The sequence below is a fragment of the Antennarius striatus genome, chromosome 8 (genome assembly GCF_040054535.1).
Source record: "Antennarius striatus isolate MH-2024 chromosome 8, ASM4005453v1, whole genome shotgun sequence".
Lineage (NCBI taxonomy): Eukaryota > Metazoa > Chordata > Actinopteri > Lophiiformes > Antennariidae > Antennarius > Antennarius striatus.
Window position 1 is genome coordinate 14,311,541 of NC_090783.1, and position 26,326 is coordinate 14,337,866.

At 43.6% G+C, this 26,326-nt stretch overlaps 1 protein-coding gene across 1 annotated transcript; it reads left to right on the forward strand.

Annotated features, from left to right (window-relative positions):
- Nucleotides 1-413: 413 nt before the first annotated feature.
- Nucleotides 414-16,554, forward strand: wu:fc21g02. Its single transcript, XM_068322072.1, has 14 exons — nt 414-736; nt 2,893-2,938; nt 3,013-3,160; nt 3,275-3,332; nt 3,440-3,521; nt 4,790-4,905; nt 6,480-6,648; nt 8,263-8,393; nt 8,951-9,034; nt 9,167-9,196; nt 9,364-9,414; nt 9,567-9,701; nt 12,975-13,097; nt 13,514-16,554. The coding sequence occupies exons 2-14, from the start codon at nt 2,893-2,895 to the stop codon at nt 13,634-13,636; spliced, it is 1,296 nt and encodes a 431-aa protein (XP_068178173.1). The 5' UTR covers nt 414-736; the 3' UTR covers nt 13,637-16,554.
- The last annotated feature ends 9,772 nt before the right edge of the window (nt 16,555-26,326 follow it).

The following is a 26,326-nucleotide window of genomic DNA, read 5'->3' on the forward strand; positions in this document are numbered from 1 at the left end:
GAAATTCCAACAGGAAAAAGAATGAATGAAAATAACAGTTTTTTGTTTTATGTATATTTAGAGTTTAATAAAACTCTTCATGGGGACAGTATTATTAAAATGGCTATATGCAGGTGAACAGCTCTTTCAGTGTGTGTGTGTGTGTGTGTGTGTGTGTGTGTGTGTGTGTGTGTGTGTGTGTGTGTGTGTGTGTGTGTGTGTGTGTGTGTGTGTGTGTGTGTGTGTGTGTGTGTGTGTGTGTTGTGGGGGGAGGGGTAGGGTGGGGCCCAAATAATAACCAAATGTATCTCCAGGGCAACAGGGTGGCGCTGTTGCCTCACAGCAGAAGGTTTTTCTATTTAACTTTATTCCACAATTCACAGGATCTTGTCTCTTAAACCGGATTCTTTACACGCACAGAAAAACCGATTCTTTCAAATCAAAGTTAAAGAGCCCAGCGCTCAGTCATTAATCACCAGCCGGTTACGATACGGATAACTTTATTGAGTTAGATAATTATTGGAACGTGGATGAGGCATCTAGGGTGTTGATAAATACTTTCCACTGCACCACGTTCGTTCCAGAGGGATTTTTGTGACGTTTGGGGATGTTTCCGACAGGCCGTGAAGGCATCACCTCCTGGCCGCTCCTCTCTCATCGCTGCTCCAGACTGGTTTGACGGGCTTCAGCGTGTCGGAGACACACTGTCCTAGAACCGGGTTCGGGGCGTGAGAGGTCGAGCTGGTCCCGCTTCAAGGTAAGTGAGACGGGCTGAAGCCCTCTGACAGCTTCGGTAATCCCTTTTCCTCTAAAGCTGGCTGAATTCGACTCATCTGACACGTCCAACACCATAAACCGGGTGGACACTAATTTACACGACTGAATTTAATGTTCAGTAAGAATATTCATGCATCCATTAATGATAAGTTCCCTAAATCAGTCCGGATGCTGCATGGCTCAACGCGCTCAGATAACAGGAAACAAAAGAGTAACTTTAACGATGGTGCCGGGTCCACCCTGCTCGCCTCCTGTTGTCCGCCGCTATGGTCTGTCTGAGGACCGCGACTCTGGGATAATTTTGGAACGATCTTCTGAGTCTCGATTTCGTGAAGTGGATCCGGTTTCACTTCGTACGGCAAACATCCTTCGACCCTTGTTACCGCTCGCACTGAGACTTGATTTTTTTGATCTATTCTGAGATTTTAAACTGGTCTTATTTGTTATTTCCATCGGCGCTCCCGGCCGCGCCTCTCCGTGTCTGCGTGTGGTCACAACCAGTCACTTTAGACACGTTTAACAACGTGGACGGAGCAGAACATGCCTGTGAGATTACAGGTATTAAACTCGTCTTTGTTCCCTTCATCTCGGATAATTTTATTCATTCCAGTTCATCTCGGAGGAGGGGGCGCGCCTCCGGTCTGCGGGGGCCTTTGGGGCGTTCAGGTGCTGTCGAAAATATCCACAGTAACGGAACGTTTGACATTTTTTGGTTTTCTGATGACAGGGACGTTTGGAAACAACCTCCCCATTTGTCTGAACAGGAGGCTGTGTCCTACATTCTGATGAGATCTTGGACAGAATATCTCTTCTGTCCATCTTTTATTTGAAAGGTTTATTTTCCAGTATGGGATGGGGGTAATCACAGGGTTTAATTTGATAACTTCAGGGATAATGTCAGCAAATCCTTGGATCACTTTGACATCCCTAGAACTGCTTTGATTTAACATGTTTTTATATATAGGTGTTACACTGAAACTGAAATACTGATGCTCAGCATTAAATGAACTTTGAATGTGTTTAACAACTTATTAAGTTGAGAAAATTAATGATCTATGACTTGCTTAAGTCTTAAGCAAGACATAGATGATTAATTTTCTCAGTGTAGTTTAAAGCTTTCATACTGTCAAGTAATGATAGGACAACAGATGAAGATCTTGTGATGAGTTTCAATCAGTGAAATCCACAGACCAGTGATCCTTTGCTGTTTCTAAAGACAATGACTGTCCACGGATCTGACTTCTGTCCTCATTATGTACACAGAATTGCCCCATCTGAACTCTTAACTACTACACACTCAAGACAAAGACAATCACAAACACATGCTGACATGCTCCAAATCATAGATTGATGTCCCACATAAACTCCAGTCTAGTGTCAATGTGTAAACAAGGAAAATCCAACTCCTCTGAAAGTGATGGTGACACAATGGCCTTGTCTTGCTGTTTCGGGTCCAGTTGTATTGGTACATGCATTCATGGACAGAATAACAACATAAACAACAAAACAGTGTGTGAATGCTGGGTTAGGGTTAGTTTATTAATGGTCCTTTAATGTAAATTTGCTGAACCATAGCTGTGATCTTATTCTGTAGTGTTGATTTTTGAAAGTTACACTGCTCTGATAGACATTCTACTTTATTGTCAAATGTTTATTGACTGTGACTTATATACACACACACAGACATACACACGCAAACACACAATCCTCCATGCTGCTGAATAAACCAGAATATACCTAAATAAAGTATTAGAATTCAATGAGGACTTGTAAATGCTCTTCATTGATGAACCAGGAGATTCTAAGCTGCATTCCACAGACACGGGTTGATGTTGATGAAGGGTAATACATTTTTAAAAATTTTTTACCCTGTGATATAGGAGGGTGAATCATTGTACAATGCAGTGGTGTTTTTCTATTTGTAGTTTAACACATGTAAGACGCCAAACTAGATCCTGACTCTGCTGTTATATGTCACACCTGTATTCAAACCCTTGTTTAGAATTGTAAACAGGTGTGCTGTCACGCTGCCCAGGCGGTGAGAGATCCTCATTCCATCGCTATTTCGGATCTCTGCCTGAAAAGGCTGCTTAGTGTGACAGACGGATCATGAAGTCACTTCTGTTTTTTGTACAGATGATGTGGAATGTTGTGATCCTGCTGGCAGCTGTCCTCAAAGCGGGTGAGTATCATCTCTGTGTGGGGGTATGTGAGAGTGATTATATATATATCTTTGTTCACCGACCTTTGTTTCAGAGTCCTATGCTGTCCGTGATCTCCATGAACGTTTGAGCCATGGTCGCCAGCTAAAGATCTATCTGCCCAAAAGTGCAGAAAAGCTGGAATTCGTTCCTTCCGATGAACCCAACAAGATGTTTCTGTACTGGGAGAGGGGCAGGCTCAGGTCAGAAGCACTCAGGGATATCCCATGTCCCGGTTGTGGGAAGAATGATCACTTGAAATGTTTTCTGCATTGTTTCAGTTGATTGCCATGCATCTATTGTCTCATCTTCTGCAGGACGAACAAAGGCAGGATATCTGGCACGGGCAGTGATCGACGTTGGTACATTGACAAGGTTAGTAGTTATCTTTCATATGATTGGAACTATGGTAGTATTTTAATTCAATGTGGCCAAAGACTCAAGATATTCACCGTGTATTCCTGTGGTCTGTATGTTGTAAGGTGACTTATGAGGACCAGGGGACGTATATTCAAAGAGACTACTGGAATAATGAGATCTCCACCGTCAAAGTGGCTGTCACATGTGAGTTAAGTTAGCATTGTGTTCGCCATAAACTTGTGATATTGTTTGGATCTTTTGTGAAAGACTGTACCCAGAGAGGGCAGCATTTGTCAAGGCAGATCAGTTTTCCCAATATGTAACTGTGCAGCTACACCCCCATGTTAGTTTGTCCTTCATAATAACAGTTATTCTTGAGACCGTAGAAACCTGCCTATAGAATTTAGAATTCACATCATGAATATCACTTGCATCCAGGTCAGACTTTGATTTGTGCCAGATATTGTCACTTTTGTCCAAGCTTTGTAGAGTTTATCTTTGAAGGCACACTTAAAAAATCTGGATCTAGATAAAGCGCTTTCAATTGTCTGTTGATGTAATTAAGTGCTTTACAAATAAAAGCTACCTGATTGATTGATTGATTGGTCCAGATGATGATCTGGATCACCAATAAAATCTAATAGCTCCTTTAATCGTACTTTATTTCTCACAAAACCGACAAACAAAATGAGGTCAGAACTTTTATCCTAACAGACAATAAAACAAAAAACTGCAACCTCCTTACCTTAAATTGTTGGGCAAAAAAGTACAGTGGGTTAAATCCATTAAACTTTCACTTCAGCAGCTCTCAATATCAACAGCTTTATGGAAGTACTCTGAAAAATGCAAATGCTGATATTTAATTGCAGGATAGATCAGCAAAGTTTTACTCAGAAGCACCAGGATTGTGAACAAGTTGATAAGTGAAATATAGGGGTTGAATCCTACAGAGTGTATTTAGAAAGTTAGAAAATACACAATGTAGTTGAATTATGTCAAATTGTAAAGGGTAGGTGTCAGCATTCTAAATAATATTACGAAGAACTTGGTGCAGTGTTCTTTAAGAGGAATGATTTAAATTCAATTGAAAGTGTGTTGATAAATGTGTGTCAGCCAGTATATGAAGTGGATTTGTATGTTTAATGAATTAATTTTAATACTATTAGGTTTTTCAGGTAGAATTGTCTGTTAGAGATGCAATAAACAAATCAATTATAATCGGCACATGCTCAAGGGTGTAAAAAATTTAGTAATTTGTACTGTACTAGTATTTGTGTTATTAAAAGATTTGAGATGCAATTTGGGACATAGCAATACTGACCAAGATAAAATCCCTGGATGTGTGATTTGAGTTATGTGCTTGTAAAAACCTTTATCTCAAGACATACTCAGCCTGGAGACACAAATGTAACACACAATGTGAATTTCTCTCCTGTCGGACAGTTTCCTAATTCTTCTCATCCCCACTCCAGCCAGACGTAACTTCCTGAAGTGTGTGGCAGGAGAGAGTCTCCTCATCTCGCTGGAAGGCATTGACCTGGCTGACGCTGAACTGTCCTTCTCTGGGGAGGGTGGCAATGTTACACTGGTGAGATGTATAGACCAGATGATGGATGTTATGGACATACAAAAGAGTAGATGAGGTTTGGGCATTGTTCTGTGATGTCAGTCAAGGGAGAAACATTTTGAGAGAATCCAACATCTGTTCTGTGAATTAATTCTATGTTAAATGGATAAGCAGGTGAGACATAAGGAGTTTTATTAGTATGCTGACAAAATGCTGAAGTTTGTTGCGTGTCCCATGTGGCTGTTGGAGTGGTCCACTGTGAAATGCTGCGTGTGCATTCTGGAGCTGTTACAGATGCTACCTTTCTCACAGTGAGATAATTTCCCCAGTGGGCCTGTAACTACAGTGACCTGGAGAAAAGGAACAAAGCCTAGGTTTGCAAGCCCTGCTGTTGACGTAACATAATGAATATTAAATTTCTGCCCCCAAAATTAGAAGATTTATGAATGGGTAGATAGTTTTAGCATATACAGTGGTGTATTCACTATAGCCTCAAAACCATTGTTGCTCTATTACCAAATTTAAGAATAAAAAAAACAGAATGTATAATCTTAAACAAGATCACAGTAAGACAGGGGAAATGAAGGTTTAAACGGAGTTGTTGTTTTTTTTGTCTGGACTTCAGGAGGTGCAGAGCTAAGAATATGGGGAATGTTTTTTTCTCACAGAAGAATATGTTGTATTTTCTAATATGACTGACCACTCAAAGTGCATAACAATACTGGCCAACATTCACCCAATCAAGCAGGCATTCATACAGTGGTGGTGACACGCACCACCTAGTAATCATTCATAGCTACTGGGAGGAATTTGGGGTTCAGTATCTTGCACAACGATACTTCGACAAGTGGGCTGGGGATCGATCCACCGATCAAGCAGACCACTGAGCCACAGCTGCCTATTTGGTCAATGTGTGTGTTAAAGTTAATTGTTGAGGTGCAATAGTTGCTTCTGAAAAAAACATACTCTGCCCGGCCAAAAAAAAGTCACCGTTTGGGTTTCAATAAGCAAATTGCAGGATTATGATCAGGGGTGGCTTCGGTTGGTCAAGTCTAGGCTCAGCAATATTATTCAGCAAAAAAATTAAGTCAGCTGAGTATCTGAATGTACTGAATGACCAGGCAATCCCATAAAGGGATTTTTTCTCCTGGATGGCAATGTCATATTCCAGGACAACAATGCCAAAATTTATCGAACTCTAATTGTGAAAGAGTGGTCCAGGGAGCTGAGGAATCATTCTGACACATCAGTTTGCCCCCACAGTCCTGAGCTTAACCCCATTCAAAGTCTATGGGATGTGGTGGAGAAGACCTTGCAGAGTGGTTTGACTCCTATCGTCAATACAAGAACTCAGCCAAAAATGAATGCAATTCTGGACAGAAATAAATGGTGTAACGTTGTACGAGGTTGTCGAAACAATGCCGCGGCAAATGCGCACCGCAATCAAAGCTACAGGCAGTCACACGAAATATTAGTGTGTGACTTAATTTTGGCCGGGCAGTGTATATCGTAATTGCTCTACCTCTAACAACTTCATGAATGCCACATTGTGTGTTGTGACATTTACCAAACTGACAGTGGCTTGTCTGCTTTAGGTGCATGATGGTGCTGCAGTGTCCCAGGACCTCTCAGACTACTGGAACCGGGTAAAGACCCACTCCATGAACATTGAGATCAGGAATGTAAACTATTCTGATGAGGGACATTACACTCTGAGAGACCGTAGGCATCGGGTAGTGTCGGTCACCAGGATGGACCTGACAGGTAGGCTGTCATATTTTTATGTAGTCCTTTGACAGATTCACCTGTTCTTCCACAGAGTAGTCACAAAACATGTATCAAGTATTTTTAGGATCTATAACAGATCTGTGAAGGAGAAGCTGGAAAACGATGAAGAGCAGTAGTTTAAATGTATTCCCATACATAATCAAGCAAACACACAAACACTGGGGAAAGCACTTCATTTCAACTCCACTCCTAGTTCTATGTGAATGCCTGTGTAGTATAGCTATTGCATCCCTTCAAATACCCTCTACAGTAGTACCTCTGCTTACGAAATTAATTGGTTCCAGAAGAAATTATGTAAGTAGAAAATTACGTAAGTAGAGACATGTTTTCCATGCAAATGCCCTAATTCGTTCCAAGCCCCCCAAAATTCAGACATAAATGTTTTATAAAGCATGAAAATGCATCAAAACATGTAACAAATACATGTTACAATTAGATTATTACACAATAAATGAGAGTTGTGCATAATGTAAAAAACAAAGAATAGAGTGAAGAATAAAAACGGTGGTCATTTACCTTTTAACTGCTGTCCTCATTATTTTTTGCCCTCTTTGGTTCATGCGCTCCTGCCTCACAATGCCAAACAACAGTGAATTCCAGTCCTCCTTTTGAACTTCTCCAACCACCCAAGTGATGCCTTAAACCCCTAAAAACTTACTTTTGTTTTAATAACGTGTTGATTATAGATGCATTATGGCCATATTCTTTGGCAAGATCAACCAAACGCATCCTATTTTCATGCTTTTCTATTATTTCTTGCTTTGTTTGTACGGTCAAAAAACCTCTTTTCTTCTTTTTTTTTTCATCTTTTCTCCATCACTTTCTTGGGGTCCATAGTGCATACTCAAAAAGTTAATATATTTGCACAAAACTATCAGAACACCTCACGGGTCGAGAGCCAAATGACGAGGACCCTGCATAAACACCGATCTAGCTCCACACAGAGGTCCCCCTAGTCAATGGGATGCCAGGAAGATACTAGGTAATAGCCACTGGCAGAGGAGCTATGAGAATGTTGCATTCAGGAACCTGTGAGAGCTGCAAGTATCAGCCCATGCTGTATTTTTACCTTTCATAAGTCAAAATTTGTTTTGTAACTAGAGGCAATATTTTCCTGCTGAGAAATTTCCTTAGTACAAAATTTCGTAAGTAGAGACATTCGTAAGTAGAGGTACCACTGTATTTCTATTGAGGTTTTTAATTTAGTTCTATTTCGTCATTTATCTTTTTGTAGTGTTTCTTCACAAACAACTTAAATCTGAGGATTTTATTTTAACTTCAGTTGAATCTTGTTCCAAACACAGACTCACCCACCTCTTTTTCTCTTTCCCTGTATCTGGTTGGTTTACATTCCTCAGTAGGATTGCAGTGGGGTCATACAAACAAACAAACAAACAAACAAACAAACAAACAAACAAAGGATTTTATTTGAAATAGAAATAGCAAAGAAAGTAGGGCCACCCAGCTGTTGCCAGTCAGTCTGTTTTTACATTTCTGGTTCAGATAAGACTTGGTATCTTTATGATTTAGGTTGATGTACGGGATATACAATAATGCAAATCACCTATTGCCGTATTTTTTCTGCTGCAGACCATCATGACTACTCAGGGGGAAACCCCCTCTTGGCTTTGATGTTGCTGCTTGGCATCCCAGCCGGAATTTGCTGCTGTTGTCGGAAGAAAATTTTTAAGAAGAAGGCCAACACTGCTGCAACACTGCATGTAATTACAGTAGATTAATGCTTTTTTTTTATATTAAAAAAAAATTACATTTGGTGGTGTGACTTTTCAAAGTCAGAATTACAGAATTAAAGAGACGGTTCAGCAAAGTAATAAACTCAAAAGAGTTTGTTGCACATACAGAACTGGACAGCCTGGGCTATATTAATTTTTTTTATAGTCTTATTACACTTGCACTGTATGTTTGCATGATTAACGCTGCCATGAACCATGACAGGTATGCAGAAAGTGGAATTGCGCCATCATTATTTTCAGTGGATTTGATTTCTTAAAAGATCCCATTTTGAAGCGTATTTTCAAAAGTGGACAGTTTTAGTCGCTGAAAATGCAGCTAAATGTTTTCCTGGCTGTCTTGTAAATGGCCCAACTGTCTAACCTGTAAAAATATTTTTGTTAATACTTACCACCTGCTGTAAGGAACTTTTTGTGTTTTGTAATGCGGTCAGAGATTAGAAACTGATAATGCTGTACGTATTCCACATTTGAGTCCCTGACAATGGTGTGTATTGATGTATATATTGTATATCTCCTTCTTTCAGACAACCGCAGATGCAGTCCTTCCTCCACCAAGTGGTCCTGTTGGACCTTGTCCTCCTTACAACACCCCTGGACAACCAGGAGTAGTAAGAATAAACTTTTGACCTGTTTTTGCAGGCATTTCTTTGTATAACTCAGAAATAATAATGTCTCAGTGTGAATGCGGTGTTATTTACTGATACTTGATTCAAGAACGTGACTATTGCCTGTGTTCACAGGTGTACTATCATGGCCCTGACCCCAGCATGGTACGTAACACACATTTATTACATATTACCTACACATAGTGGTATCTATTCTCATCAGTGCTGTGTAACTTCTCAATGCAATCACTGCATTTTTCCAATAAATTGAGAACTTTGATTACTTGATTGGAATGTAAGGCAAGTTTCTGTATGCATATGTTCCTACATAGGGTCCTGCAGTTTATCCTCCCCCAGGGCAGCCTGGCTTCTCACCCACCCCAGTAAGTAATTAACAAAGCCTAGAACAAGTTTTGCTTTTCCTGACACATTCAATTCTCTCAAGGCTGAATTTTGTGTTTTCTCCTAACATTCATTTCCTTTTTGCCTCATCCTGCCCCACAATTACTGACTGAACTTCTGTCTTCCTATGCAGGGCTTTAACCCAGCCTACCCACCCCAGAATCCTGTTTACCCTCCTACTGGCCCAGCTATGATCCCCCCTGCCCAGCCACCACAATGGAACGGTCCCCCGTCTGACCAGTACCCCCCTGGACCTATGGCCCCAATGGTACGATTCAATCCTTCATCTGACAGGAATTCCTAAGAGGAATGTTAGTCATTTTCAGACTTGCAGCTTTGCTGTTTGAATAATCAGTGTGAAAAAATCCAGCCGGCTTTTTTATAAGTAATTGGAAGCGTGTGGGAATGACAGCAACTCAGCCACAAAGTGGTAGACCACATAAACCTGACAGAGCGGTATCAATGGGTGATGAGGCATGTAGCACAAAGAGGTTGCCAACTTTCTGCAGAGTCAATCACTACACACCTCCAAACTTCATGTGGCCTTCGGACTAGCTCAAGAACAGTGTGCAGAGAGCCTCATGGAGTGGGTTTCCAAGGTCAAGCGGCTGCAACCAAGCCTTACATCACCAAGTGCAATGCAAATCGTCAGATGCAGTGGTGTAAAGCACGACTGGATTTTAGAGCTGTGGGAATGAGTTCTCTGGTTTGATGAATCGCACTTCCATCTGGCAATCTGATGGACGAGTCTGACATGGCTCGAACACAACAGGCAGGGGGAACCCGAAAGCACAACACACAAACGGGCAGAACAAGAGTCTCATGCAGGTTTAATTGGACAGGCAGGGTTCTGGTACCAGGGGATTCAGTCCACACAGACGGCAGGCAAACAGGCAGAGTCCATTAATCAGGCAGGTCATACACTAAAGGCAATCCAATAAACCAGGCAGACAAACCCGAGGTGGGGAAGACAGCAGGCAGGGTCCGGGAAAACAGGCAGAGTCAAACACACAATCAGAATATGCAGGAGATAAACGCTGGAAGGTCAGGCTAATATGATCAGGGAGACAGGTAGGAGGGTACTTGGTGTGTCATCTGGAAGGAAAGTAGATAAGGAGACTTGGTGGTGGAATGAGGAGGTACAGGAGTGTATACAGAGAAAGAGGTTAGCTAAAAAGAAGTGGGACACTGAGAGGACTGAGGAGAGTAGACAGGAGTACAGGGAGATGCAAAGTACCGTGAAGGTAGAGGTGGCAAAGGCCAAACGAGGGGCTTATGATGAGTTGTATGCTAGGTTGGACAGTAGGGAGGGAGAGACTGATCTATGCAGGCTGGCAAGACAGAGAGACAGAGATGGGAAGGACGTGCAGCAGGTTAGGGTGATTAAGGATAGGGATGGAAGTCTATTGACAGGTGCCAGTAGTGTGATGGGAAGATGGAAAGAGTACTTTGAAGAGTTGATGAAAGTGGAAAATGAGAGAGAAGAAAGACTAGAAGAGGTGACTGTTGTGGACCAGGAAGTAGCAGTGATCAGTCAGGATGAAGTGAGGAGGGCATTGAAGAGGATGAAGAGTGGAAAGTTAGTCGGTCCTGATGATATACCTGTAGAGGTTTGGAAGTGTCTAGGAGAGGTGGCAGTAGAGTTCCTGACTGGGTTGTTCAACAGGATCGTAGATAGTGAGAAGATGCCTGAGGACTGGAGGAGAAGTGTGCTGGTGCCCATTTTTAAGAACAAGGGAGATGTGCAGAGTTGTGGCAACTACAGAGGAATAAAGCTGATGAGCCATACAATGAAGTTATGGGAGAGAGTAGTGGAAGCTAGACTAAGGGCAGAAGTGAACATTTTTGAGCAGCAGTATGGTTTCATGCCAAAAAAGAGTACTACAGATGCAGTATTTGCTTTGAGGATGTTGATAGAGAAGTACAGAGAAGGCCAGAGGGAGCTGCATTGTGTTTTTGGAGATCTGGAGAAAGCTTATGACAGGGTGTCCAGAGAGGAAGTGTGGTATTGTATGAGGAAGTCTGGAGTGGCAGAGAAGTATGTTAGAGCAGTCCAGGACATGTATGAGGACTGTAAGATAGTGGTGAGGTGTGCTGTAGGTGTGACAGAGGAGTTCAAGGTGGAGGTGGGACTGCATCAGGGATCAGCTCTGAGCCCCTTCTTGTTCGCTTGTTCGTAATGGACAGGCTGACAGACGAGGTTAGACAGGAATCTCTATGGACTATGTTGTTTGCAGATGACATTGTGATCTGCAGTGAGAGCAGGGAACAGGTGGAGGAGAAGCTAGAGAGGTGGAGGTTTGTCCTGGAAAGGAGAGGAATGAAGGTTAGAAGCAGTAAGACAGAGTACATGTGTGTGAATGAGAGGGACCCAAGTGGAAGAGTGAGGTTACAGGGAGAAGAGATCAAGAAGGTGTAGGATTTTAAGTACTTAGGGTCAACAGTCCAGAGCAATGGAGAGTGTGGGAAAGAGGTGAAGACGCGTGTACAGGCAGGATGGAACGGGTGGAGAAAAGTGTCAGGTGTGATGTGTGATAGAAGAGTTTCAGCTAAAATGAAAGGAAAGGTGTACAAAACTGTGGTGAGACCAGCGATGTTGTTTGGTCTAGAGACAGTGTCACTGAGGAAAAGACAGGAGACAGAGCTAGAGGTAGCAGAGATGAAGATGCTGAGGTTCTCTTTGGGAGTGACCAGGAAGGATAGGATCAGGAATGAGTACATCAGAGGGACAGCACATGTTAGAGGTTCTGGAGATAAAGTCAGAGAGGCCAGACTGAGATGGTTTGGACATGTCCAGAGGAGAGATAGTGAATATATTGGTAAAAGGATGCTGAGTTTTGAGCTGCCAGTTTTTGGCACCCTTCTGCCAAAAACTGTAATTTTTGGCAGAAGGGTGGTTAAGGTGTGGGATTGTTTTTCAGGAGCATGGTTTGGCCGCTTAGTTCAAGTGAAAGGATCTCTGAATGCTTTGTGGAAACAGTTGCAGCTGGCCCCTTCCTCTTCCAACATGACTGTGCACCAGTGCACAAAGCAAGGTCCTTAGAGACATTGATGACAGACTGGTGTGGATGAACTGGACTGGCCTGCAAGGAGTCCTAACTTCAACCTGATAGAACACTTTTGGGCTGAATTTGAGTGGTGAATGAGAGCTGTAGCTTCTTGTCCAAATAAACACACTCCTAAACCTTGTGGACAGCCTTCCCAGAATAGTTGAAGCTGTTATAGCTGCAGAGGGTGTACTAACATCATACTAAACGCTATGGAATGTGAATGGGATGTTACTTACGTTCACATACGGGTTAAGGCAGATGAGTGAATACTTTTGATAATCACGTGATACTGTATGCGCATTTTATTGGTTGACGGCATCCGGAAGTGCGCTGCATTCCGTGAGTCTCGGAAAGCAGCGCACTTCCGTGAAACACAAAAGTGCTTTGGGATTTGAACCACCAATCCTACCATCACCACCTGAGCCACTGCCACCCCCTAAATATTTTATCTGTGCTTTCTCACCACTATATTCTCCTGTGCGTGTGTGAAGGGCTACACTCCAGCCATGTATAGCACTCCTCCACCAGCAGCAGAGAGCGATCCTGTTAAAGAGGAGAAGATGGACAATATGCCTTCCTCACCGACTGATCCCTTACTGACTGGCAAACCACAGGTAGACACACACACACACACACACACACACACACACACACACACACACACACACACACACACACACACACACACACACACACACACACAGTTTCTTTCTGTTAGATGTTCAACCTTTGGAGACTAAACCCACACCAGAGTTATTGTTATTAGAAAAAGTTCAGCAATTTTACACTAGTTTACTTAAAATGCTCTAATTGGCCAGACTGAATTATTATAAAATATTTCTGCAGTGGCCTGTAAATGAGCAGGTCGATCAATCAGGCCTTTGTTGCATGTCCCCCTCCACGGCCGGTTTTAGTCTCTGCCTCCTGTGTGATTAGTAAATAATCAATATATGACCAAATGAAAACATCCAATATGACATGTATTTTTTGAATGTAAACTAAACATTCTCATTTTATGTCCACTACACAGGAAGATGCTGCATCCTCTCTTGCAGCTCCTGTGCCCCCCTCCTCCACCGGTGCTAACAACTCCTCTGAAGGTGCCTACAAGTTTGAGATTGATGGAGAGAAATCTTCCACCAACTTCCTGTAGGGACACAGAATAGGCACACAAACAGCAGGACCATTTCATCACGATAGGCCAGTTTTACAGGTCGACATCACCACTACAAAGTGATTTTTCTCACAGCTAAGGAGAAAACACTTTCGAATGTTGTTTAGCAATTCATAGGAACTACGAGGCATGATTCTGTATTCATGTTTTCAGATTTACAGACAACACATTCTTGGATGATATAATTTCCAAACAAATAAACAATTTTACAGGTAGAAGGCATTGATTCCTTCTACCTGTAATGAGTATGAATTAATATGTATTTCTCTCTGACACCTAAATATCCCTATAAATTACTGAATAACTTGATATAGTTGCTGTACTTATCACTGAATCCTTTGGAATTAATTCCTAAAGGGTCATACAGCTTTGTAGTACATGTGAATATTTCACTGAAAATTTTTCAGCTCCAAAATTTTGGGTCTGGTTGGGAGACCAGTGCTCACTCGCCATGTGTGGGACAGTTGGGGATCCTTCACCAGTAGATTGTCGGCAGAATAAACCAGTAAGCTGGTGTCTTTGAACAACTCATTTCATCATGATTTCATAAGGCTGTCATTTACCAGCACCAGAGCTGAATTCCACCTGAAAGGCTAGAAAGGTAGTAAAAGGTCCTATTACTGCAGATGAATCAATCTACCTCTACTGTTGGGTTGGTCACTGGTCCAAATGACTTTATCTCAAACCCACTAGTCCTGTCATAGTGCTATTTTGATGTAACTGTAAGAATGCTAGTGGAAGAACCAACCTGACTGCCTTCAACACTTGCCTAATGCCTCTACTATTACAGCAAAAACAACATATCACTCAGCATCCATTCTTGTGCCCCTCCTGATAAGTAGGAGGTCATCATTGATCTATAACAGATATTCTAAGCACACCGAGTGCCAAAGTCTGATTTTATTTACGTACTGTATATTGTTCTTCATGTTGTTTAAGGTGAGTATATACTGTGAGACTACCTTCAAAATCAAAATGGTTGCACCTACATAAGCAGCACGTAACACTGAAAGGAACCATACAAGTTAGTTAACAGAACTGATGCAATGTGTAGGTATTGAGATTGTCTGAACACAGTCAGTGCCTTTTCATCTCAGATGTGAAGGTGACTTGACATCTTTCCCCCTCAATCTTTTTTTTAACTTTTGTGTACGGGATTCTATTATCGTTCTATGTAGTGGTAATGGAGGTGTGAACTAAGGCTCAGTTTCAAATGTGACTCATTTTTGTGTGTGTAAATGTATGATATGTAGCTTTAAAAAACTGTCCTTCGGTTACAGTGCAGCATGGGAAGACACAGAGAGTAGAAAGGACATTCATACCACTTACTGGATATTAAATATTTATATTCGATATGTTACAGGGCTGTGTAGGTCAATGTTTCCGAACTGCTGTGATGTAGATTCTAGATTACAGCACCCACACTCAAGAAAGAAGTGAAATTGGATTATTTCCCACAGCACACCTGACTTTCTCTCACATTACACTACTGTGTCACAACACAGTGGTTTGGAACTACTGGTATCGACAATGAAAGTGTGTGTAAAAACTCAGTTGCTTGAATGAGGTATACATGATGATTCCCTCTATATGTGGGTTACACAAACATGTTAGAGTAATAATCCACAAAATTGACAAATTCTTACTCTAGATACACTAATGTCCACACTAACAAATGTTAGCTTACATATTGGGGAATGTAATAATGTTGCAAATACAAAACATTTAGTCCATTCTGATTATTTCCTTCTCTTTGAGTCCTTCCTTGCTGCACTATTGTGTAACAATAATATTCCTAAGCGTAGTTGTAGTTGATTATTGTGGTAGTAGGAACTGGAGACACCATTAATCTCAGTTTGTGTGGTATTTAGGCCTCTCCAGTTCCACACCTGTCTCTGGAAGGAATTTTGTTCCCTACCTGTCATTTAATAGGTTTTCTTAATATACATGTATACAATATGTGCAGCTTTGCATGAATAAAGTGAAATATCTTGGTGCTACAGTTGACTGCTTAGTAATTCATCATTAACATTTTGCAGGAGTAATACCTTAAAGTCCTGGTCCATTCCATGTTGTTGCTAAACAGAAAAAGTATCTGAAACCCACTCTACAGCCTTCTGAAAAGACAGAAATAATGTCTTGTTGGTTTAAAACATCTCTTTTTAAATGCAGACAGTAAACTGAGCCTTCAATGTTGCTGAAATTTTTTGTGCTAATGTAAGAGATCTTAGAAATTTTATGTGTACATACAAAGATTTTATTATATTGTGATGAGCTTAATACAATAATCACAATTGTTTAATCAGCTTCTTGTTATGTTTGAGTGCCCACATACAGCCAGCATCAGGTTTCGGCATCAGATAGAGGTAGGGTTGAGCCAAGTACTCGTTTCAGTGTCCGGTACGGATAACGCATTTTTGATGAGTACAAACATGCTACAAGTAGAACTTGTCAATACTCGTGCTCATTCATTCATTCTTTCATTTTCCTGACCGCTTCATCCGCTTGCGCAGGTCACGGGGAGCTGGAACGTATCCCAGCTGGAATAGCTGAAGGAAAATCCTCAGAACTGACTGTCTTCATGCCCTCCCGACAGAAACACTTACAGGGACATTCTGCCTCGCTCTCGCGAACACGCAAACGTTGACTGATCTCTCTATGCGTGGCTTCACTTAAGCTCACGTTGCTTTCCTTAGGTTTTCAACTTTTCTCTATTTTGGTCTACTGAGGGTTACTTGGTGAACTTGTTTCTTGTTTTGTTGCGCATATGCAGTGCATTTGACCAGACAGAACTAAAAACTGCTCATGTCGCATCAATCACTGCCTCCACTCCAGTCGTTTTTCTTTACCTGCTTGCTCTTAGTTTGACATTTTCTCACTTGGTGATTTCTCACACACCTTAATAAACTTTGTGTGAAAAAAATTGCAAGAACATTAGGTGGTAAAAATAAATGAATAATTGAAAAAACAGTTTGATCATAAAAATAACAAAATAAGAAAAAGATTTTTTTTTTAGAAATTTGTGTTGAGTATGACAATTCTTATTCATGTATACAGTACTTTATAGTTCATCATTTCAGATTGCATGCGTTGTATTCATTAATGCACTTAATTGTCTGAGTTCATAAAAAACTTCTGCTGTATATAGTTCTTTTACTATTGTGATCAAACGCATTGAATCTCAGTTTTGAGGCTGTTCATTCATTCATATTCATTCAGACACTTAAAAAAACACTATGTATTCATGTTCTGAGTTCCTAAAAAGGTTCTGAAAATAATTCTTACTTTTATGATCAAAAACATTGATTTTAATCTCAATTTTGAAGCTGTACTGTAGATAGTTTTAAAATAAACATTAAATATAACAACTTCTGATCAATCCATATCAATTTCAGACTTAAAATAATGTATTGATTTAAACCCCAACCAATTCTGGTCAAACTACATGTCGGGGTTTACTGTAGGACCCAAACGCGCAGACGTCAGGTAAAAGGAAAAAATAGATTTATTTAACAATAAATGTGAAGCGAGGATGAACCAGGTGATCAGGCTGAACAGGTAAATCGACAGGTGAGGAGAAAACAAGCAGGCGGCTGGAAATGGTTGCAGTCCAACAGGCAACAGACCAGAACACGGAGAGAACAGAGTTATCAAAAAAGTCAAGGTGCAAGTTCAAGTGAGCCAAGGTGTGGATACTGACAAGCAGTACAAACGAACTGGCGATGAATGGTGGAAAACTGGTCCTCATGAAGGTCTGGAGATTGGTCACAGGTGTGGTGCTCTGCCACCAGCAACAGCCATACCCAGGTAGGTGGAACTATGAGGGACTCAGAAGAGGGAGAGAGAGAGAAGCAACTGCAAATCCTGACAGTACCCCCCCCTCAACGACCGCCCCCTGGCGGTCCACCAGGCTTGCCAGGATGGGCACGGTAAAAGTCCATAATCAACTCGGGATCCAGGATGAGGCTGCGGGACACCCAGGAACACTCCTCCGGACCATAACCCTCCCAGTCAACCAAGTACTGGTAGCCACGGCCACGACGGCGAACATCCAAAAGACGGTGAACGGTAAACGCGGGATGGTCATCAATGATCCGGGGGGGAGGAGGGGGATCGGTAGGAGGGCAGAGAGGACTAGAGTGGACCGGTTTTAGCTGAGACACATGAAAGGTGGGGTGAATTCTCATGGAAGGCGGCAAGCTCAGACGAACAGCAGCAGGGTTTACCACTTCAACAACCTCAAATGGACCAATGAAACGGGGTGCCAATTTTCTAGACTACCTGCAGGGGAATGTTCTTAGCAGCCAGCCATACTTTTTGACCCACTTGGTAGGGCGGAGTCGGAGTCCGGTGTCTATCAGCAATCCGCTTGTTTCGCTCAGCGGAACGAAGCAAGGCTGAACGAGCACACCTCCAAATCTCCCGACAGCGCCGAACATGCTCTTGGACGGATGGAACAGCAATCTCTGCTTCCTGTTCAGGAAACAGTGGAGGCAAATATCCAAGAGCACATTCAAAAGGGGACATACCAGTTGCGGCTGACGGGAGAGAGTTGTGTGCATATTCCACCCAAGGGAGATATAAACTCCAGTCTGCAGGATTTTGCGCCGCAACACAACGAAGGGCAGCCTCCAAGTGTTGATTAGCCCGCTCACACTGGCCATTAGTCTCTGGATGAAAACCAGAGGACAGACTCACTTGAGCACCCAAGGCTTCACAGAACCGCCTCCAAACCTGGGAAATAAACTGTGGTCCTCTATCCGAAACAATGTCCAGAGGAGTCCCATGTAACCGAAAGACGTGTTGGACCAGCAAGTCAGCAGTCTCGCGGGCAGTAGGAAGCTTGGGTAAGGGCACAAAAATGAACAGATTTAGAGAAGCGGTCAATTATGGTCGTAATTATGGAGTTACCTTGAGAGACGGGAAGACCAGAAATGAAGTCAAGGGCTATGTGAGACCAGGGACGAGTTGGAATGGGTAAGGGGCGGAGAAGACCAGCTGGCCGTTGATTGGACGTCTTCCCTCGAGCACAAACTGTACAGGCTAAAACATATTCTCTTGTGTCCTTCTCCATTGTTGGCCACCAGAAATGGCGTCTGAGGAGGGCTAGGGTTCGGCGAATTCCCGGATGGCAAGCAAATCGGGACGTATGCCCCCACTGGATGACCTGGGAACAGACAGCCTGTGGGACATACAAACAGTTGGGAGGACCATTACCCGGATCAGGATCAGTCTCTTGAGCCTTCCTGATGCAAGACTCGATCTCCCAAGTAACAGCAGCTAAAACACAAGAAGGTGGAAGAATGTTTTCAGAAATGTCAGATGAGTCTGCAGGAGAAAACTGTCGGGAAAGGGCATCGGGTTTGGTGTTTCTTGAACCAGGTCGATAGGTCAAGGTAAAATTAAAACGTCCAAAAAACAAAGCCCATCTAGCCTGACGGGAGTTGAGCCGTTTAGCAGACTGGATGTACGACAAGTTTTTGTGATCTGTCCAGACAACAAACGGGTGTTCTGCTCCCTCCAGATAGTGTCGCCACTCCTCCAAGGCCAACTTGACAGCAAGTAGTTCTCGGTCGCCTATGGTGTAATTCCGTTCAGCGGTGGATAAACGGCGTGAAAAGAAGGCACAAGGATGCAGTTTCTGGTCAGAGGCAGATTGCTGTGACAAAACCGCTCCAACACCAGTGTCCGAAGCATCCACCTCGATGATGAACTGCAGGGTTGGGTCAGGATGCGTGAGAACAGGTGCTTCAGTAAAACGTCTCTTAAGAGCCTGAAAGGCTTCATCCGCATCTGAAGTCCACACAAAAGGAATCTTTGGGGAGGTGTGACAAGTAAGAGGAGCTGCCACTGAACTGTAGTTCCGGATGAAACGGCGGTAGAAATTAGCAAATCTGAGAAACCTTTGAAGTTGTTTACGGGTATCAGGGACTGGCCACTGCGAAACTGCTTGGATCTTCGAGGGATCTGGCTTCACCTGCCCGCTGCCAATGATGTAACCGAGAAATCCAACTGACTCAACATGGAACTCACATTTCTCTGCGTTGGCGAATAGTTTGTTCTCCAGCAGTCTCTGCAGCACCTGACGGACATGGGTAACATGCTCATCTACAGAAGAAGAGAAAATCAAAATTTCGTCCAAATAGACAAACACAAAGCGATTCAAAAAATCCCTCAATACATCATTGACCAGGGTTTGAAAAACTGCAGGAGCATTTGTCAACCCAAAAGGCATGACCAGATATTCAAAATGGCCCAAATGTGTATTGAATGCCGTCTTCCACTCGTCCCCCTTGCGAATGCGCACAAGATGGTACGCATTGCGAAGGTCAAGTTTAGAAAAGACGGTAGCATTGTGAAGAGATTGAAAAGCGGAGTTGATGAGAGGAAGAGGGTATTTGTTTTTCACTGTTATGTTATTTAACCCACGGTAGTCAATGCAGGGGCGAAGTGAACCATCCTTCTTACTAACAAAGAAAAACCCGTCACCAACAGGAGAGGACGAAGGTCTGATTATACCCGCTGCTAGAGAGTCTCTTATATACTGTTCCATCGCTTCATTTTCTGGTTTGGACAAACTGTACAGACAGCTGGAAGGCAGAGTTGAACCTGGGAGAAGGTCAATGGCACAGTCATAAGGTCTATGGGGTGGAAGTGAAAGTGCTTGCTCCCTACTAAAAACTTGTGCCAGATCATGATATAAATCAGGAACATTACTGAGATCTGGAGGCACTGGAGAGGGCATGGTGGAACCTGGTGGTAGAAGAGCAGACTGCAAACATTTCGAGTGACAGAAAGAACTCTAACTTAACACTTTTCCACTGACCCAATCAAAATTCGGATTATGTTGTTTTAACCAAGGATATCCCAAAATTAACGGAGTCTGAGGTGAAGAAATTAATTTAAACTGCAGTTGTTCTTGATGGTTGCCTGATAAAAGTTTAACTGGTTCTGAGCAATGGGTCACTCTTGAGATTAGCTTCCCATCTAAAGCATTTGCTACTAGCGGAGTAGCAAGGGGTATCTTATCCAACCCAGTTTGTTGAGCCAGATTACGGTCCATAAAATTGTCCTCAGCTCCGGAATCCACCAGGGCAGTCAACGGCAGAGTAGAGTTACTAAAACAGAGCATAGCAGGAAGTAACATCTTTGTTGGGGGATTGGAGGTGGAAACGTGGCTCACCAGCACCCCCATATTTACTGATGAGCCCAGTCTTTTGGCCGAACAGGACATGTGGCGAGAAAATGTCCCTGAATCCCACAATATATACAAACACCAGCCCTGATTCTACGCTGCCTCTCATCTGGTGTTAGTTTTGCCCGAGCCACTTGCATTGGCTCCTCCTCAGAAGTTGCAGTAGTCGGGACCACAGGCTTGTGAGGAGGGGATGTGCTGAACCTGCGTGGTGGGACACTGCGAGGGTGAGACAAGGTGGAAATATGGTGGCTGGAACGCTCCCTACGGCACTCGCGGATTCGATTGTCCATTTTAATGGATGTCGAAATTAAAGAATCAAGATTTGCAGGATCTTCTTTTACAGCAAGTTCATCCTTCAATTGTTCGGAAAGTCCATTCAAAAACACGCTCTGCAGAGCCAAATCATCCCACCCACTCTCGGCTGCTAGAGTCCGGAATTCAACTGAGTAGTCTGCCACACTACGAGTCCCCTGGGTTATTGAGAGGAGCCTCTTAGAAGCTTCTCTACCCTGGACAGGATGGTCAAAAACCTTTCTCAGCTCCTGTTCAAAAGTCATGTAATCATTACGAATGACCGGTTGGTTTTGCCATTTTGCAGCTGCCCATTCTAACGCCCTCCCGTGGAGAAGTCCCATAATGTAAGCAATTTTAGAATTGTCAGAGGCATAGGTGTTTGGCTTTTGACTAAAAACCAGTGAGCACTGCAGTAAAAAACTCCCACATTTACCCATATCACCTGAATAATGGTCAGGGTCCGGAATGTGCACTTCTCTGAAGGACGGTGGTGGAGACTGAGGTGCAGCAGAGGCTTGAGGCTGAAGTGAAACAGGCTGACCTTGAATACTGGATGTGGAGAGTTTGCCGGCAAGTTCCTGGATCATAAAGTTGAGCTGGGAGATCTGGTCTTGTGAAGTCTTTTGACTCTCCAAGAGGCTATGTAGCAGCTGCTCATGTTGTCCAAGTAGAACTCCTTGATTTGCAAGAGCCAGGCGGACGCGATCTGAATCCGTCTCCGCTGGGTCCATGTTGGCCAGTTCGTTCTGTCGGGGTTTACTGTAGGACCCAAATGCGCAGACGTCAGGTAAAAGGAAAAAATAGATTTATTTAACAATAAATGTGAAGCGATGATGAACCAGGTGATCAGGCTGAACAGGTAAATCGACAGGTGAGGAGAAAACAAGCAGGCGGCTGGAAATGGTTGTAGTCCAACAGGCAACAGACCAGAACTGGAACACGGAGAGAACAGAGTTATCAAAAAAGTCAAGGTGCAAGTTCAAGTGAGCCAAGGTGTGGATACTGACAAGCAGTACAAACGAACTGGCGATGAATGGTGGAAAACTGGTCCTCATGAAGGTCTGGAGATTGCAGATTGGTCACAGGTGTGGTGCTCTGCCGCCAGCAACAGCCACACCCAGGTAGGTGGAACTATGAGGGACTCAGAAGAGGGAGAGAGAGAGAAGCAACTGCAAATCCTGACACTACACTTACTTTCGGTTTAAGCCCCCCCGGTTGAACAGATACAGATAGTGGTGTACTCGCTCATCCCTAGATAGAGGCTTCTTCTAGGGCATTTTACACAGATAACAAGTTAATGAACATTCATTCAAAGTCATATAAATGTGCCTTTCCAGTCTACATCTTCTTCAATACCCTCCTCACTTCATCCTGACTAATGTTTGCTACTTCCTGGATCACAACAGCCACCTCTTCTAGTCTTTGTTCTCTCCCATTTTCCTCTTTCGTCAACTCTTCAAAGTACTCTTTCCATCTTTGCATCACATTACTGGCACCTGTCAATACACTTCTATCCCTATCCTTAATCACCCTAACCTGCTGCACGTCCTTCCCATCTCTGTCTCTCTGTCTTGCCAACCTGTATAGATCATTCGCTCCCTCCTTACTGTCCAACCTAGCATACAAGTCATCATAAGCCCCTTGTTTGGCCTTTTCTACCTCTACCTTCACGGTACGCTGCATCTCCCTATACTCCTGTCTACTCTCCTCAGTCCTCTCAGTGTCCCACTTCTTTTTTCCTGACCTCTTTCTCTGTATACACTCCTGTACCTCCTCATTCCACACCAAGTCTCCTAATCTACTTTCCTTCCAGATGACACACCAAGTACTCTCCTACCTGTCTCCCTGATCATATTAGCTGTAGTTGTCCAGTCATCTGGAGGCACCTCCTGACCACCCAGAGCCTGTCTTAACTCCTTCCTAAAAGTCATGCAACACTCTTCCTTTTTCAGCTTCCACCATTTTGTGCATCCCAGCATTACGTTTATGCATCCCAAAAGTAATAACAGAATATATGGTAAAAGCTGTATACAAGGATTGAGTTTAGCTAATAGTTTAATATAAAAACTAAAAAAACTTAATTTTAATTATATTATTAATAATGTCATAACTGTTTATTTAGTAAAAAAAAAAAAAAGAAAAATTACATTTTTTTTTTTAATCAAAATGTTAAAGCCTGGCAGTTATTCTTTAAAAAAAAGTTTTAGAAATATTGTATCAGAGTAAATTATTTGAGCCTCTTTAAATTTGTTACATCTGTTGACTCGTCTGCAAGAATGCTTAATACCAGGGATGCCTGAATTTTTTCTATTAACTCTTTCTCTGTGACTTCGGCCAAACTATCCAAAAGTTGGCTTTCTGTGAAGTACGAGTCATAATGCACGTTTTATTGTTTAAGGAGATCCACATCAGTTGAAGGGTATATCTCCAGCAGCCATGCATTTCACAACCTTTAAAATGTTTTGTGCATAACATTGAATTGTGTTGTGTGCATACTTCGCAATACATGTAGTGTCTCCATAGCTATCCACGTGCCTCACCCATGGAAACAATAGCGTCCATTGGTGTAAAAATGCTTGGATTTTACTGGTTTTTGCTTGTCTTCTTCTGCCTCTTCATTCTTACTGTCCACAGAAATATCTGTCTCTTTGTCTTCATAAATGTTTGATTGATTTTTATCCAAAAAAAACACTGATTGCATTGGGGGTTTTTTTTTTGGAGGCATGGTGATAATGTAAGATTAATTCGTCGCTCTCACTACTGCGTGTAAAATGAGGAGACGTAGTGATGCCGTTAATCTCGATGCAAGTTGATTTTAAAGGGAATGAATCCCGCAGGTGAGTCTCGCGCGAGACAATGGCAATTTCCGGGTTTGAAATTTAAGTGGAGAAATGGATAAAGTGTGAGTATTTTTTGTTGAATGGAAGTGCATTTTTTCCCGAAATTCCATCTATTCATCCATCCATCAATCCATCTTCTTCCGCTTATCCGGGGTCGGGTCGCGGGGGCAGCAGCTTAAGCAGGGAAGCCCAGACTTCCCTCTCCCCAGCCACTTTGTCTAGCTCCTCCGGGAGAATCCCAAGGTGTTCCCAGACAGCGGGGAGACAGTCTCTCCAGCGTGTCTTGGGTCGTCCCCGGGGCCTCCTACCGGTCGGACGTGCCCGGAACACCTCACCAAGGAGGCGTCCAGGAGGCTTCCTAACCAGATGCCCGAGCCACCCGGTCCAACCCTCACTGGAAATGAATCCGATTTACTGCCGGCAATGCGGACCAAACTCTGACATCGGTTGAACCCCTGAATACACCTTGCCAGGGAGGCTGAGGAGTGTGATCCCCCTGTAGTTGGAACACACCCTCCGGTCCCCCTTCTTAAAAAGAGGGACCACCACCCTAGTCTGCCAATCCAGAGGCACTGTCCCCGATGTCCACATGATGTTGCAGAGACGTGTCAACCAGGACAGCCCCACAACATCCAAAGCCTTTTAGGAACTCTGGGCGGATCCCATCCACCCCCGGGGCCCTGCCACTGAGTTTTTTAACCACCTCGGTGACCTCAGCCCCAGAGATAGGAAAGCCCGTCTAAGAGAACCCAGACCCTGCTTCCTCATGGGAAGGCGTGTCGGTGGAATTGAGGAGGTCTTCGAAGTATTCTCCCCACCATCCCCACTATACACAGTGTTGATGCTGCACTGCTTCCCCCTCCTGAGATGTCTGATGGTGGACCAGAATTTCCTCGAAGATGTCTGGGAGTCGTCCTCCAAGGCCTCACCGAACTCCTCCCATGCCTGAGTTTTTGCCTCAGCAACCACCAAAGCTGCATTCCGCTTGGCCAGCCGGTACCCATCAGCTGCCTCAGGAGTCCCACAGTCAAAAAGTCCAATAACAGAACACCACTCGGGTTCTGATTGGGGGGACCGTTCCTCCCAATCACACCCTTCCAGGTCTCACTGCCATTGCCCACGTGAGCATTGAAGTCCCCCAGCAGGACGATGGAGTCCCCAGTGGGAGCGCTCTCCAGCACCCCCTCCAAGGACTCCAAAAAGGGTGGGTACTCTGAACTGCTGTTTGGTGCATAAGCACAAACAACAGTCAGGACCCGTCCCCCCACCCGAAGGCGGAGGGAGGCTACCCTCTCATCAACCGGGGTGAACCCCAATGTACAGGCGCCAAGCCGGGGGGCCATAAGTATACCCACACCTGCTCGGCGTCTCTCACCATGCGCAACTCCAGAGTGGAAGAGAGTCCAACCCCTCTCAAGAGGACTGGTACCAGAGCCCAAGCTGTGTGTGGAGGTGAGCCCAACTATATCTAGTCGGAACTTCTCGACCTCACACACCAGCTCAGGCTCCTTCCCTGCCAGAGAGGTGACATTCCACGTCCCAAGAGCCAGCTTCTGTAGCCGGGGATCTGTCACCAAGGTCCCCGGCTTTGGCCACCGCCCAGCTCACAATGCACCCGACCCCTATGGCCCCTCCCACTGGTGGGGAAGTTTTCCCAAGTTTTTCCTAATATTATATCGCAGAAAAAGGTAGCATCAATTTTTTTATCGTCAGCATTTAAAGCTCGCGTCCCTGGGACACACGCTGCTCTGCCTTTGCCGTCTTCATCTTCCTCACCACCAGAGTCATCCTACACACCACCATCCTATGCTGTTTAGCTACACTCTTGCTTACCACTACTTTGCAGTCACTGATATCCTTCAGATTACACTGTCTACACAAGATGTAGTCTATGTGTGTGCTCCTACCTCCACTCTTACAGGTCATCCTATGTTCCTGCCTCTTCTGGAAGAAAGTATTCACTATAACCGTTTCCATCCTTTTGTAAAGTCAACCACCATCTGTCCTTCTGCGTTCCTCTCCTGAATACCAAACCTGCCCATCACCTCCTCATTGCCTCTGTTTCCTGCACCAACATGTCCATTGAAATCTGCACCACTGACAACTCTCTCACTTCTAGGTATGCTCTGCATCACTTCATCAAGATACAACCAGAATTTTTCTTTCTCCTCCAGCTCACATCCTACCTGTGGATCATACCCACTAACGACATTGAGCATCACACCTTTGATTTCTTGAGTCAGACTCATCACTCTATCTGACACTCTTTTTAACTCCAGGACATTCCCAACAAACTCCTCCTTCAAGATAACTCCTACTTCATTTCTCTTCCTATCT